The 15705-nt window shown below is 39.8% G+C and overlaps 1 protein-coding gene across 1 annotated transcript in view; it reads left to right on the forward strand.

Annotated features, from left to right (window-relative positions):
• TOGARAM2 (TOG array regulator of axonemal microtubules 2) overlaps positions 1 to 15705 on the forward strand; it is a 79893-nt gene that overhangs the window by 49210 nt on the left and 14978 nt on the right. The window contains exon 18 of the mRNA XM_036749922.1: positions 10606 to 10692. Coding sequence (XP_036605817.1) covers positions 10606 to 10692 — 87 coding nt within the window. The remainder of the gene's footprint in view (positions 1 to 10605; positions 10693 to 15705) is intronic.

Consider the following 15705-nt stretch of genomic DNA (forward strand, 5'->3'; position numbering starts at 1 on the left):
ACAGGGACTGATGACACGTAGCTACTGTGAGGTCAGTAACATATCTTAATAGGATCTACATCTGGGTGTGAAGTGGATGGAGCTCTGGTCCTAGAGTCAGGAACACTCATCTTCCTGAATTCAAAACTGGCCTCAGATACTTACTGGCTGTGTGATCCTGGGCAAGTCACTTAGCTCTGTTTGCCTCAAGTCTTTATCTGTCAAATCAGCTGGAGAAGGAAGTGGAAAACCATTGCAGCATCTTTGCCAAGAAAACCCCAAAAGGGGTCATGAAGAGTTAGGCATGACTGAAAAAAACTAGACAATAACAACATCTGCTTGGAAAATAATAATAATTATATGTGTGACATATTATTCAGTCTCAAGAAGATCTATTTGCTTTGTTTAAAAATGGATTTTCATAGGGATTTGTAAACCCCTTGAAATAACTACATATGCCCTTAGGTGTCCATGACACAAAGGCTGGGAATCACTGGCTTAAGCCCAACTGAATTAGGGAGGGAAGTCTATTGCAAACACAAAGCTTTCCAAAGTAAAGTGTAAACAACCTTTGGATTATCTGCCATTTTTATTATCCTTGCCAATGCCCCATCTCTTGGCATGGAGAACATCATTAATGATAATACCAGTGACAGCTGACTTCTACATAATGCTTTGTATTTATTTACAAGGCACTTTACATATATTCTTATTTGACTCTTACAGCAGCCTGTAAAGTAGAGAGTGTATTATCATCCTTATTTGGCACATGAGGAAATAGTGTCCGAGAGGTTTGCTTGCTGAGGTTTGCACAGTTAACTCTAACCTAACTTTCCAGCTCTACATCTTCTTCCCCTTCATGTGTCATATAAGACGGGCCAACCACACTGGCCTTCTTGCTGTTCTTGACACACAGCCTTCCATCTTTCCACTTCCATGCTTTTGTAGAGGCTCTCTCCATGCCTGGAGTGCACTCCCTCTTCATATCTGCCCATTCAGATCCCTAATTCAGCTCTATAAGGTCAGCAAAGGGCTTTACATCCATTACCTCATTTGGCAATGTTCATGTCAAGCTGGAGTAGGTCTTCTGGTGCCAAGTCCGGTAGAATTCTTTCCACTGCATGCCTTGCATGCCTTAATAAATAAAAATGTTACCAGAATTTTTTTAAGGGGAAAAGAATGACCCTGGGATTAACAGCTTTATAGATTTAGCTTCTACTGAAATGAAGCGCTGTGTTTTTAAAAGCTTAAGCTCTAAGGGCAGGGGAAAATATTAAGAAAAGTAATCCCTAAATAAAACTAGAGACACCTTGAGTGGACTGAGGAGGTCACAGACGGCTCTACTTTGGGGGAAAAACGTCCTGGCAGCTTGTCATTTAATCTCCTACAGTGATTGAGAGATGGGCCTGGAGGATGGAGAAAACAGAGATGCAATCTGTCTCACGGTTGGTCGCTTTTGACTTTTGAATCTGCCCCATGGAATAAGCATTCCACAATAAAGAGAGGCAAATAGGATGGCGAGCTCCGCCTTTGGGATTTGCAAACATTGGCTAAAGGTAGAGTCTGCTCCGAGGGTGTTACTGCTCACTATCTTGGCATGAGTCCAGTCCCCAGCGTCCATAGAGTAGGATGGTTACCAACTGATAACAATCAAGCAAGGGGGATGATAAGTGGTCGGTGGTAACATTCCCCTCAGTGGCTTAGGTGGTGGAATGGAATGTTCTCAGGCATGGTTTGTTGACGCAACCTTGAGGAAGAGGCTGGACCTCCATAAGAAGGGGTAGCTGGCACCTGAGAAAACTGGCTTTTAAAAGTAGCAGCAGCAGTAGCTTTTATATATCACTTTAAGTTTGCAAAATGCTTTAAATGCTTTGTCTCACTTGATCCTTACAACGATAACCCTTTTAGGTTGGTACTATATCACTCCCATTTTACAAATGAGGAAACTGAGGCACAGAGAAGCTAAGTAAAATGCTCAGGGTTGCACAGGTAATAAGTATCTCAGCTTTTGTTGTCTGGTCACTTTTCAGTCGTGTCACATTCTTTGTGACCCCATTTCAGGGTTTTCCTGGCAAAGGTACTGGAGTGGTTTGCCTTTTCCTTCTCCCGCTCGTTCATCTTACAGATGAGAAAACTGAGGAAAACAGTTAAGTGACTTGACCAGGGTCACACAGCTAATAAGTGTCTGAGGCCAGATTTGAACTCAGAAAGATGAGTCTTCCTGATCACGGGCCTGTCCTATCTATTGTGCCACGGAGTACCTTAGTAGTATTCCTAGTATCTCAGACAGGTTTCAAATTCAAGTCTTCCCAATACCAAGTCTATCAGAGCTACCTCTGAATGCCGAGTAATAGTAATGTCACTGTAATATGGTATTTTAACCACTTTGCAAGGTGCTTTCCTCACTTCAAGCCTATGAAGGTTGTGGAGCAAGTATCATCTTTGTTTTAGAATTGAGAGAAATGGAGTGATGTGCTCCAAGGGACATAGCTAGTGAGCCTCAGAGCCAGGCCTCAGAGCTAGGTCTGATTACAAGCCTACTGAGCTTTCCACCTTGGGAGGCTGGAGAAGCGTATGCAATGAAGCGCTGACAGCCCAGCTGTCACTAGCAAAAAGCAGAGTATGTGATGCCTGGGGAGAAAACATGGCAGGAAGGCAGGATAGGCAAGTTGAGGCCTTCTCCGGAAAAGAAAGCAGACTAGATGTGATGTCTAAGGGCCCGTCTGATACAAAATTCTGGGATTCTTAAGTTGGCTTGAGGGCGGCCATCCTAGCAAGTCACAAAGCTAAACAGGAATGAGGAAGATCTCCAGGGGGCTCAGTGAACAAGTATTGGACCATTCGTGGAGGCCCAACAAAAGGAGGAGAAAGTTAGGAGCTGCGATGTTCTCTCCTAGTCTAATTAGTCCAGGTGAGCTCAGTCTAGGCTTTCACAGGCCTCCTTCTTCACCAGTGCCTCTTGAACTCCTAGCCCCCTTCAAGGCTTAGCTCAAATGCCGCCTCCTTTAAGAGGCCTTTCCTGACTCCCCAAGTTGTAAGTGGTTCTCAATGCCCAATCACTGTGGATTTATTTTGTATCTATCTTGTACAGAGGCAGTGTGGTCTTCAAGTCACAAAGACCTGAATTCAATTTCAACAGATAATACCTTCCCCTTTCAGGCTACTTTCATTGACTGTATAAATATCTTGTATGTACCTAATTACTTAAACATCATCTTACCTATTAGAATGGGAGTTCCTTAAAGGCAGAGACTGTTTTTGCCCTGCTTTGTATCCCCACTACTTATCTCTGTTCCTGGCACATAAGAGGTATTTAATAAATGGTTGTTGACTGACTCAGAGGTCTGGTCACCTCAGTCAGGCTAACTAGGTATTTCTCAAAGTACCCTCTAATTCTAGAATTCGGGGATGAGGTAGGTAAAACAGGCATAATTTCCCCCATAGCTGCCTCTCTGTGGTTTGGCTAAAAGGGGTAGGGATTGCTGACTCCTTCTCTTTCACTGAGGAATGGGCGCTTGCCTAGTTACTTCATACTAAGATCTTACCTCCTGACTGTCTCTAGTACAAGGGCATTTGATATTTACCTGCAGGGCACCCTAGCACTGAGGCTAGAAAAGGAACTCTGGCAGGGGTGAGTGGGATGTAGTCTTAGCATAGAGGCCTTCAATCAAGAATGACTTATGGGGCAAGTGTCTGCCCTGGAAAGAGAGGGCATGGGTTCTTCTTTTGGAGTCTGGGGAAGCCAGGCTTCTTTCAGTTTAGTTACAAAAGGAAATTCACCAATAACTTCAATACAGTAATGATTTGGGAAAAAAAAACACTGCAAATCATCAAAAGAGATGAAATTCCATTTATACAATCCTTTCGTTAAAACAACCTTTTGAGACAGCACAAGTATTGTCCATAAAAGTCCGACGTCAATGCATCATCACTGGAAAACACTGGATGTGAGTGAGCACTTGATGGCACCACAAATAATGGAAATGACTTTATCTTAACATAATGTTCCATCTCCTGCCTCTGTGACTTTACACAAGCAGTCTTCCCATATCTGGAATGCTCTTCCTCCTCACCTTGCATCCTGGAATTCCTAGCTTCCTTCAGTGCACAGCTCAGGTGCCACTTCTTAGATGAAGCATTTACTAATTCCCAAGTTATTAGCCTCTTTTCCCATCTCTCTTGGCATTATTTTGCATATATTTTGCATTGATTTATTTGTGTCTATGTTTCACCTCCCTAATTAATTCCTTGTGGTCAAGGACTGTTTCATTTTTATGAAAATCTTTATACCTTTATATGTTCATTGTCTAGCACAGTGCCTTGGACGTAGTAGGGGCTATTAAATATTAACATTATTGAGTGTTTATTTAAAACATTCGTTGAATTGAATTAATAGGAAACTCCTGCTTATCAATGCGAGAGTCATTTTTGAATCAACTGCATAAAGACCTTTTACTCTTAGAGTAAAAATAAAAACACCAATTTAGAGAAAAGATTGAAAATAATTTAGATAAAGCATACAATTAAGGCGACTCTATTCTGACCTATTTTTAAAAGCTATTGATGCCCCCCAAATGGGAAATGGATAAAGGAACAGATATTGACATGGACTGTCATGATTTCTTATGCTTACTTGACATAAAGCAATTGCCATAGTTATGAAGACAAAAGACCCTAAAAATGATTTCAGTCAGCAAACACCTGATCTTCAAGCTAAGTGGGGATACATGGTGATCAAAGGCAAGAAAATCTTACTGAGGTAGATTAAGAGCATGAGAAGTATCATCTTATTAAATAGTGAGAAGCAATGGAGAGAAAAATGAATTTATAGAAAGCTTGGCATGGGACCCAATTAAGCCAAATCACCCCAAGAACATTTAGTGATGAACCTGGAAAGAAGACAATAAAGAGATGAAATATGGGAAAGATCCATTATGATTTCTCCAAGCAAGTGTTTTCTCCATCAATGGCAGTGGATAAACTATGTTTAAATTCTAACATCATAGTGTGGTATGCTGTGTGAGAAAAAGAAATGGCACTAAAGGAAACAAAGAAGCAGGTGATAGCTGGACTAGACCCAAATATATGCAAAGAAGGGCTGTGCTGGAGGTTTCAATCAATCAATTATTGATCGATTTATTATTAAGCACCTACTATATGCCAGGTGCTGTTTTTGATGTTACTCAGAGAGTAATTCTTAAGATATTGGAAAAAAGGGAAGACGACAAGCCAAAAAAAAGTCATAGGTGTTATTACTACAAAAAAGATAGAAGTACCTGCCAAACTATATGCTTGCTTTTTTATCTCTGAAATTTTTAATGAGAATAAGCTACTTATGAATTGAGAAAATACTTAATAAAATTATGAGAAAGGACAGCCAACATTTTTCCAGTGATATTCTACAGGAGACAGTGTCCTTATAATCACAAATCGACTAAAGAATATTGATAATACAAGATCCCACTATGCTTCTTGTTTGTTTATTATAAAAAAGAATTTGACTCAATAGAGTGAAATGCTACCTTAAAGTCTCTCTTCCAAAGGTATCTCACATGTATATGACAAAATCATATAAAATTCTTTGAAATATTGAATACTAGAGATAGCCATTTAGTGACTCTGATCATTATTATAAAAGAAAGCATAAAACAAGGAGACATATGATCACCAAAGATGTTTACTGCTGCCATGGAGGATGTCAAGTGTAGGATCCAAGTGGAAGAGGCAGACTCCATACGTGGTGGGAAGTCTTTTGGTTAAGAAGTATCAAATTCCTGCCCTAAAGTATAATTAGGAAATGTTTACCAAAATAAATAAAAATACAATGCAACACAGATAATGTTAATTTGTGGTTTTCTAAGTCAATATTCACCCTTCAAGGAGAGTTTGATACCACTTTTGTTTTTGGATGATTTTGTGCTAATTGCATCAGGCAGTGAAACATGGCAGTGCCTTATCCACAAGACCCACAGTGACTCAAAAATATTTGACCTAATTATCCATACAGGAAAACCAAGTAGATGAAGAATGCCTAACTGGATGGATAGCTTATTAAGCTGCAGATGGATAGTGAACTGGGCCTAGAATTTAATGGGAGCAAAAGGACATGTTGTAGTATTTTTTTTAAATGGGGCATTGCTTTCAGTGACTCCAAGCTCCTCCCTGAAAATAGAATCCCATCTCGTAAACTTAAATAAATATTCTTCTGGTGACATTGTATGGCTGCAAATAATGGAATACCATAGTCTCTGAGAATTTCAATGATGGGTAATCCAAAAGGCAACGGAGAAACACATGGTTGGTGTACATGGACTGCAGCCCATAAGCAGTAATGAATTATATGTGAAAAATGGTTTTTAAAGGTTTTTATCTTTGGAAAAGGATACAGACCAGTCGTGCAGCCAAGCATGAAGAACAGCAGCTCACATATGACATTGTTAACCATGTGACTTGAGATTTAAAAGGACCCAGTGGCTAGACCTCTTGTGGAAGATTTGAGGGAAAATATGGACAGGCCATGCTGGATAAGGAGGTTTGGGTGAGATGTGATTTGTGCTACTGAGGGGAGGAACCAACATTGAAGAGATCACAGATTGGATGAAGTATTGAAATATAAATATAAATAATCATATCCTTGAGTGTACTGGAGTGAAGTTGAATCTGCTGGAGAGCCAATTGTTAAATTTTCAGTGTGAACATTTACACATCATAAATTGGCAAATGCGTAAATCAGGGTTTGGTTTATTGTTTTTGATTGTCTAGACTTAAAGAAAATGTTAATAGAGCAGATTAAACTTAAAAATGTGTTTTGTGTTGCAATCCTCTCCCTACCCCCAGCCAGCTGTTAAACATTTACCAGCATACCACTGATTATACTTGTTTTACGGATGAGGAAACTGAGGCACACAGAGAAAAAGTGGCTTTTTTCCAGGTTAACACAGTTCATTAGTATTAGTCTTTTGACTACCGCTCAGGTCTCAACTCCCAGTTCAACGCTTTTTGCTTATTCCCTGGATGAGGTCCTAAGTCTTTATGTCCTTGATATAAAAGGAATTCAGCCTTGAAGAAGGCCAGATGATTCACATATGAAGAAAGCTTCTTTGGTTTGGGCTCGTTGTTGTAACATCTCTTTGCAACCCACCTGCAGGTGCAGACATGCTCTCTAGCTTCACCTTTACTGAAAGCACAGGGCGTCTTCCTTGCTTCTATTCACGGAAGCTGTCAAAGTGTTTTGGCTAAATCCCAGGGTTAGGGTGTGTCTATCCAATATTCGTATCATACACATTCAGAAGGTGGGAAAGGAACATTCCAGAAATGTGTGCTTACCGGAGATCTTAGGATTTAGGAGTCATCAAGCCCAGCCCCCTCATTGTACAGGAGGAGAAACTGGTTCTGAGCCAGGTAAAGTGACCTGTCTCACTGTCACATCAACAAAAAATAGCAGAGCCAGGATTTCAACCCAGGCCTTCTCATTCCAAATCTAGCACGCTTTTGTATTGCACCACTTCGAGCTAACAAGCCACCGACTATGAACTTTCCTCACTCCTCTGTGGGACTAGGCGTATTTTTATGTAAGATCTGTTTCTAAGTAGCTGCCTTAACATGAGGAACTTAGAATCAGGATTTACTATTCTGGTTTAGCTGAGGCCCAAGGGGGAGCTAATTGTAGCGTAGGGATGATGAAGTTGCCGCTAAATTCAATACATCAGTTGATATTCATTTAACCAATGCTGGTGGGTTCAAGGCATAACTTGGCACAATGATGTGACACACCCCCCTCCTTCGTTTTCCCCATCAACCTAAAAGTGACCTTTTATTCCCCATTGTTCTTATAGCCATCTGTCTGGATTTCTCCTTGACTGTAAGGAACATTCAGTTTTTTCCATCTTTGTATCCCCAGCACCTAAAACGGTGGCTGGTATATAGCAGGTGTTTAGGAAATATGGAATGAAATTGAATTGAAATTTTAAAAAATGGATGTGGTTCCTGCTGGGGATGACTTTACTTAGGTGGAATAATAGGAGATTTCCTACACCAATCCCTAAAATTTCATCATTCCTTTGGGTTAATGATTTCTCCTCCTCTGATGCTCTTTTATGCTGTGCTTTTTACAAAGTGCTTTACAGAGGTAACACTAATAATAGCTTAGTGTGAATGAGTTCAGCCTGTTCTCTTTTCTGTACAATAGGAGATATTAGGACTGAAAGAGCCCTGGGCATCTGGGCCAAGATGAGAGGGAGAAGGGAAGGGTGGAGGGGGGGGAGAGAGAGAGAGAGAGACAGAGACAGACAGAGACAGACAGAGAGAGAGACAGAGAGACAGAGAGAGACAGACAGAGAGACAGAGAGACAGAGAGAGACAGACAGAGAGAGAGAGAGACTGAGAGAGACAGAGAGAAAGAGACAGACAAAGAGACAGAGAGAGGGAGACAGAGAGACAGAGAGAGAGAGAGACAGAGAGAGAAAGAGACAGAGAGAGAAAGAGACAGAGAGAGAGAGACAGAGAGAGAGAAAGGAGAGAGAGAGATTTCCAAGACTTAGCAGTTTTTTCTGCAGCTGGTCATGGTCTCTGACTTCAGGGAGCTTATTATACAAAAGACAAAATTTAATCTGAGGCAGCTAAAGGGAAACAACATAATATCATGGGGAAAGAATTAGAGGTCAGGAGAACTGAATTAGAACATTCTCAGTCTGCAGCTAACTCACTGAGTGATGTCTTGGAGGCTAAGTGCCTCTGGTAGCTCATTGGGCTTGGAATTAGGAAGACCTGAATTCAAATGCAGCCTCAGATACTTAACTGTCTATGTGACCCTGGGCAAGTCACTTAACCTCTACCTTCCTCAGTTTCCTTAACTGAAAAATGTGAATAGTAATAGCACTTACTTCCCAGGGTGGTTGTAAGGCTAGAATGAGATAACATGTGTAAAACACTTAGCACAGTGCCTGGCACATAATAGGTGCTTAATAAATGCTTATTTCTTTCCTTTCTTCCTGTCAGTTTATTGGCCTCAATTTTTTTTCATCTTTACAATGATCATAGAGTTTTGGAAATTATTCACAGGATCATAGATTTAGAGCTGGAAGAGATCTATCAAGTCCAATCCCCTCATTTTATATATGAGGAAACCGAGACTCAGAGAGCTTAAGTGATTTGCCCAGAGTCACACAGCTAGAAAGTGTTTGAGACAGAATTTGAACTCAGGTCTTCTGGAGTCTGGGTCCCGAGTTCTATCCATGATGTTTCCAAGCTGCCTTGAAGAGGGTTGTACTAGATGACGTGTACAGTCCCTTCCACATTCCAGGTTCAGAATTACATATAAAGGTGAATTGTATAGGCTCGGCCTATAAAATGGATTGAATAATACCTACCCTGGCTATCTCCCAGGTGACCCTCATAGGTTGTGGCGGCCAAAGGAGAGATCATCTGGGAAAATGCTTTGAAAAATTAAAAAGTCCCCTCCCAACCAGTAAATACACAGTGTTACTGCTGACGTATTTGTTATTGTTCAGTCACGTCCAACTCTTTGTGACTCCATTTGGGGTTTTCTCGGCAGAGATACTGGAGTGCTTTGCCATTTCCTTCTCCAGCTCATTTTACAGATGAGAAAACTGAGGCAAACAGGGTTAAGTGACCTGCCCAGGGTCACACAGCTAGTAAGCATCTGAGGCCAGATTTCAACTCAGGGAGATGAGTCTTTCTAACTCCAGACTCAGCATTCTATCCACTGTGCCACCTAGACAACTTATACATATTTCTGTTCCTCTGTTCTTCTGAAGAAGTGCAGGGATATTTTTGAATTAGCGTGTAAGTCCAACAGCTTCTACTCCAAGAAACCTGGCTGGAGGATGTAGACAACTCTCATTTGTGTAGGGCACATCACATCCATGGTACAGTTTGTTTATATAACTACCATTGGAGGCAGGTTCTATTTTTGACCAGCCTGTGCTATCACCTGAGTAGGGATATCATGGGGAGAAACTCCTTCCTGCCCAGGGAGATCTGTAGATCTTCTCTGCTACTTGTTGTCTTAGAGGTGCTTGCCTTGAGGCACTGAGAGCTTGAGAGATTTGCCCAGGACCACAGAGAGGGACGTGTGTCAGAGGTGGGCCTGGAACTCAGGCCTCCCTGACTCTATCCTCTTCTTTGTACCATCCCCTGAGGAAAGGGAAGAGAAGGAAAGGGAACAAGCATTTGTATAGTGCTGACTATGTGCCAAGCACTTCAAAGCAAAATCACATCTCATTTGATGCTTACAACAATCCTGGAAAGTAAACTGTCATTATCTCCACTTTCTGCAGTTGAGAAAACTGAGGCAAACACGGGTTAATTGGCTTTCCCAGGGTCACACAGCATATAAATGTCCAAGGCTGGATTTGAACTAGGGTTTTCCCAACTCCAGGCACGGTGCTTTCTCTACTGTGCCACCAACTTCCTCTGGTCACTAGGATCCTACGTGGTAAATTGCCACTTCATTATATTAGGGGTGCCTTACTGACCTGAAAGAATCCCTTTGGTTTTTCACAGAGTGTCCTTTTCTATTAGTGGGTACTTTATACCCTGGAGACAAAGTGCTCCAGAAACACAAGAAATTTCTATGTTGTAACTATTTCAATCTATCCCTTTCAGACAACTTTTCTCTGCTACAAGCATTCGCGGGTCGGCTTTGTTTCCTGAGTGGCCGAGCAATGTGTGACATCACACAGCGTCTATCAGGTGAGAAACCCCTGGCCTCAGGACAGGTTTTGTGGTCCCTATATCACAGCATTCTACCCTTTGCTGATGTATCCCTCCCATGGTGCCTAAAAACTCCTGCCCTTTCATTTCTAACCACTTTAAACTGTCCATTCCTTAGTTTACCATATTTGTAAAATAGTTATAACACATTTCTCCAAGCATTTCATCTTATTGAGGTATGAGGGTCTCCTGGTGGTAAAAAGGGAAAATTGCTCACTTGGGCTTAACCAAATTTAAAATTACATGTAGACAGAGAGATATACATACACATATATATTAAAATATTATATATATACACACATAGACACACATACATATATATTATTGATGCCTTTTGTTTTTATAATACAATCCATTCTGAAAATACCTCTTTTCCCATTCTTGGGTCTTTCTCCTACCTCTTCCTCCCAGTGACTTTTTCCTTGTAACAAAGGAAAAAAGTTAAGAAAAACTAGCCAACACAGTGACAGTGTCTGGCAAGCAGAGTGTGCCTCATTCTACATACAAAGATATGTAAATTAAAAGACATCTCTGTTGAAAGGAAGGAAATGCATTTTTTTTCATCTGTAGGACCAAGATTGGGCATCACAATTATATGGCATTTAGCTGTCTTATTGTTCTTTTCATTTAAATTTTTGTAAGTCATTATGTTTATAGTTTACTGGTTCTGCAGACTTCACCCTGCATCAGTTCATATAAGTCTTCCCATATTTCTCACTTTTGTCATTTTTCTTCTGCAGTTATGTTTCATCACACACATATACCACAGTTTGTTCAGTCATTCCCCAGTTGATGAGCATCTATTTTGTTTCCAATTCTTTGCTTCTGTAAAAGATGCTGCTATGAATGTTTTGGTCTATATGAGACCTTTCTTTTTCTGACTTTGACCTCACTGAAATATACAGCTAGGAGTGGGATCTCAGAGGGCATATATAGTTTAGTCACTTATTTTTTTATAATATTTTATCTCCTCCCCCATTACATGTAAAAACAATTTTTAGCATCATTTGGGTTTTTTAAAAGTTTTGAGTTCTAAATTCTATCCCTCCCTCCCCTCCCTGCTCTCTGAGACAGTAAGCAATTTGATATAGGCTATACATGTGTAATCAGGTAAAACATTTCCATATTAGCCATTTTGTGTAAGAAGACAGAAAGGCAGACAGAAAGACAAAGAAACAGGAAAAGAAAGGAAAGAAGGAAGGAAGAAAGTGAAAAAGTTTGCTTCAGTCAGTATTCAGACGACATCAGTTCTTTCTCTGGAGGCGGATAGCATTTTTCATCATGAATCCTTTGGGATTGTCTTGGATCATCATATTGCTGGGAATAGCCAAGTCATTCACAGTTCTTCACTGAACAATATTGTTGTCACTGTGTACAATTTTCTCCTGGTTCTGTTCACTTCATTTTGTTTTAGTTCATGTATGTCTTTCTAGGTATTCCTGAAACAACCCGCTTGTCATTGTTAGAGCACAATAATATTCCATTTCAAGTATATACCACAACTTGTTCAGCCACTCCCCCATTGATGGGCATCCCTTTGATTTCCAATTGTTAGCCACCACAAAAAGAACTACCATAAATATTTTTGTACGAATAGGTCCTTTCCCCTTTTTTTATTTGAATCTTCATTTAGGAAAACATAAACTAATAATATTATTGATAAAAACAAGTTAAAATTGAGTAATCAGATATATAATCAACTTCACTTCTAATGGTCTTTCATTTCTTTTTTTCTTTTCTTTTTCTAAAATAAATTTATTTTTTATTTTTAGTTTACAACACTCAGTTCCACAAGTTTTTGGATTCCAAATTTTCTCTCTTTCCCTCTCCTCCCCACTTCCTCCCAAGATGGCATGTAATCTAATGTAAGTTCTACATATACCTTCCCATTGAACTTATTTACATAATAGTCCAGTTGTAAAGAAAGATTATAACCAATGGAATGAATCATGAGAAAGGAGAAATGAAACCAAAAAAGAAGGAAAAAAAGAAGAGCGCAAATAGTTTGCCTCAATCTGCATTCAGACTCCATAATTCTTTCTCTAGATGTGCATAGCTTTTTCCATCATGAGTCTTTTGGAGCTGTCTTTGAACATTGCATTGATGAGAAGAGCCAAGTTTATCAAAGTTAGTCATCACAGATGCCATGTGTCTGTCATCGTGTATAATGATCTTCTGGTTCTGTTCCCCTCACTCAGCATCAGTTTATATAAGTCTTTCCAGGTTGTAATGAAGTCTGTCTGCTCCACATTTCTTATAGCACAATAGTATCTCATTATATTCATATACTACAATTTGTTTAGCCATTCCCCAATTGATGGGCATCCCCTTGATTTCCAATTCTTTGCCACCACAAAAAGAGCTGCTATAAACATTTTTGTATATACTGGTCCATTTCTCACTTGTGTGATCTTTTTGGGATACAGCCGTAGAAGTGGTATTGCTGGGTCAAAGGGTATGCACATTTTTATAGCCCTTTGGGCATGGTTCCAAATTGCTCTCCAGAATGGCTGGATCAGTTCACAACTCCACCAACAATGTAACAATGTTCCAATTTTCCCACATCCTCTCCAGCCTTTATCATTTTCCTGTTTTGTTATGTTAGCCAATCTGACAGGAGAAATGTGGTACCTAAGAGTTGTTTTGATTTGTATTTCTCTAATTAATAGTGATTTAGAGCATTTTTTCATATGACTATAGATACCTTTAATTTCTTCCTCTGAAAACTGCCTGTTCATATTCTTTGACCATTTCTCAATTGGGGAATGGCTTGTATTTCTATAAATTTGGTTCAGTTCCCTGTATATTTTAGATATGAGGCTTTTATCAGAGACACTGGTTGTAAAGATTCTTTCCCAATTTTCTGCTTCCCTCCTAATCTCTGTTGCATTGGCTTTGTTCGTACAAAACCTTTTCAATTTAACATAATCAAAATTATCCATTTTGCATTTTGTAATGCTCTCTATCTCTTATTGGGTCATGAATTCTCCCTTTTTCCATAAATCTGACAGGTAAACTATTGCTTGCTCTCCCAAACTGCTTATAGTATCAGCCTTTATTCCTAAATCATGAACCTATTTTAACTTTATTTTGGTATACTGTGTAAGGTATCAGTCTATGTCCACTTTCTACCATACCATTTTTCAATTTTCCCAGCAGTTTTTGCGGGATAGTGAATTCTTAGTCCAGAAGCTGGATTCTTTGGGTTTATCAAAGAGTAGATTGCTATAGTCATTGACTACTGCATCTTGTGTGCCTAACCTATTCCACTGATCCACCACTCTGTTTCTTAGCCAGTGCCAAGTAGTTTTCATGACTGCTGCTTCATAATACAGTTGAATATCTGGTATGGCTAGGCCGCCTTCCCTAGCATTTCTTTTCATTAATTCTCTTGATATTCTGGACTTTTTGTTCTTCCAGATGAATTTTGTTACTATTTTATCCAGTTCTGTGAAATATTTTTTTGGTAGTTTGATTGATACAGCACTGAATAAGTAAATTAATTTAGGTAAAATTGTCATTTTTATTACATTAGCTTGGCCTAACCATGAGCAACTGATGTTTTTCCATTTATTTAGATCTGAATTTATTTGTGTGAAAAATGTTTTGTAATTGTGTTCAGATAGGTCCTGGATTTGTCTTGGCAGGTAGACTCCCAAGTGTCTACGGTAACTTTAAATGGAATTTCTCTTTCTACCTCTTCCTTTTTTTTTAAAGTCACTTTTCTTAAATAATTCAAAAGGTTTCCAGAATGGTTAAACCAGTTTGCACTTTCAACCACAGGATGTTAGTGTGCCTGTCTTCCTGCAGCCCCTCCAGCATTGACTATTTCCATCTTTTATTATTCTTACCAATTTACTTTATGAGAAGTGAAACCTCAGAGTTGTTCTAATTTGTGTTTTTCTCATTATTAGTGGTTTGGAACATTCTTACAGTATTTCTTTCCGTAACTACTTGTTCAAATCCTTTAGCTACTTGTCTGTTACAGAATGCTTTACCAAAACTCGTCGGGAGGCTAATGGGATGCATTTTTCACTCTCCTTTTTGACATAGTTTCTGAGAACAGACTTGTTGGAAAGTCAGCAGTATTTGTCATCCCACGATATTCAGCTAACATAAACTGCCCCAAGTTTAGCTTCTTGCTTGTGGTAGAGATAGAGTGAGTTTAGAGGCATTTTACTCTAGAACTAGAGTGTGTTCACCTACCCAAGGGCTCCTCTCCACATCCTGGTGCTATTGATGAAATTGATCCAGAGGATTTTTTTTTACCTGTCTTTTGGATTGAACATGATGCAATATTTGGCTTTTTGTCCTTCAGTGGTGAGTGAAGCTAAGCACTCATCCAGTCCTTGTATTCATGATCCTTGTATCCTGGCCATGTCACTCACTAACTCACTGAAGGATGTTAGAGCCAGAAGGGGACTCAGGGACCAAGTAGTCTAAGCCTCACACTGTAGACCACAGTTTACGTGTAAGGGACTTGATTCTATGAAGGGGAAATGACTTAACCAAGGTCATAAGTTGCAGAGCTGGGACTTGAAACCAGTGTCTTGCTGCAAGTCTTGTACTCTTTCTACCATGCCTCCATGAGGAATTAAATTTGCCACAGTATCTACTGCTAGCCTGGCTAGTAATACTTTACTCCTAAAAGGGGGTTGAACTCAACCCCGCAATTGCAACTATCTCTACCATTGACAGTAAAAGAGCTTAAAAATGTCTCCTTGAAAATGCTCCTCCCTTTCTCCTTAGCCAGGGGTGGGGGGACTATGCGTGTGGAACACTGTCTATCCTGTCAGTCAGCCAGTCAGCCAGTCAACAGGTGCTTACTGTTTACTATGTGCTAGAGCTGTGCTAAGTCTTGGGAATACAAAGAGTGGACATAAGCCCTGTCCCCAAGGAGCTATTATTGGGTTTTTAAAAATATTTTCTGTTTCTTACATCACCATAGTATCCCTAGTATCCTTCCCTCACCTTCTATATAGCACTTTAAAG

The sequence above is a fragment of the Trichosurus vulpecula genome, chromosome 3, assembly GCF_011100635.1.
Source record: "Trichosurus vulpecula isolate mTriVul1 chromosome 3, mTriVul1.pri, whole genome shotgun sequence".
Classification (NCBI taxonomy): domain Eukaryota; kingdom Metazoa; phylum Chordata; class Mammalia; order Diprotodontia; family Phalangeridae; genus Trichosurus; species Trichosurus vulpecula.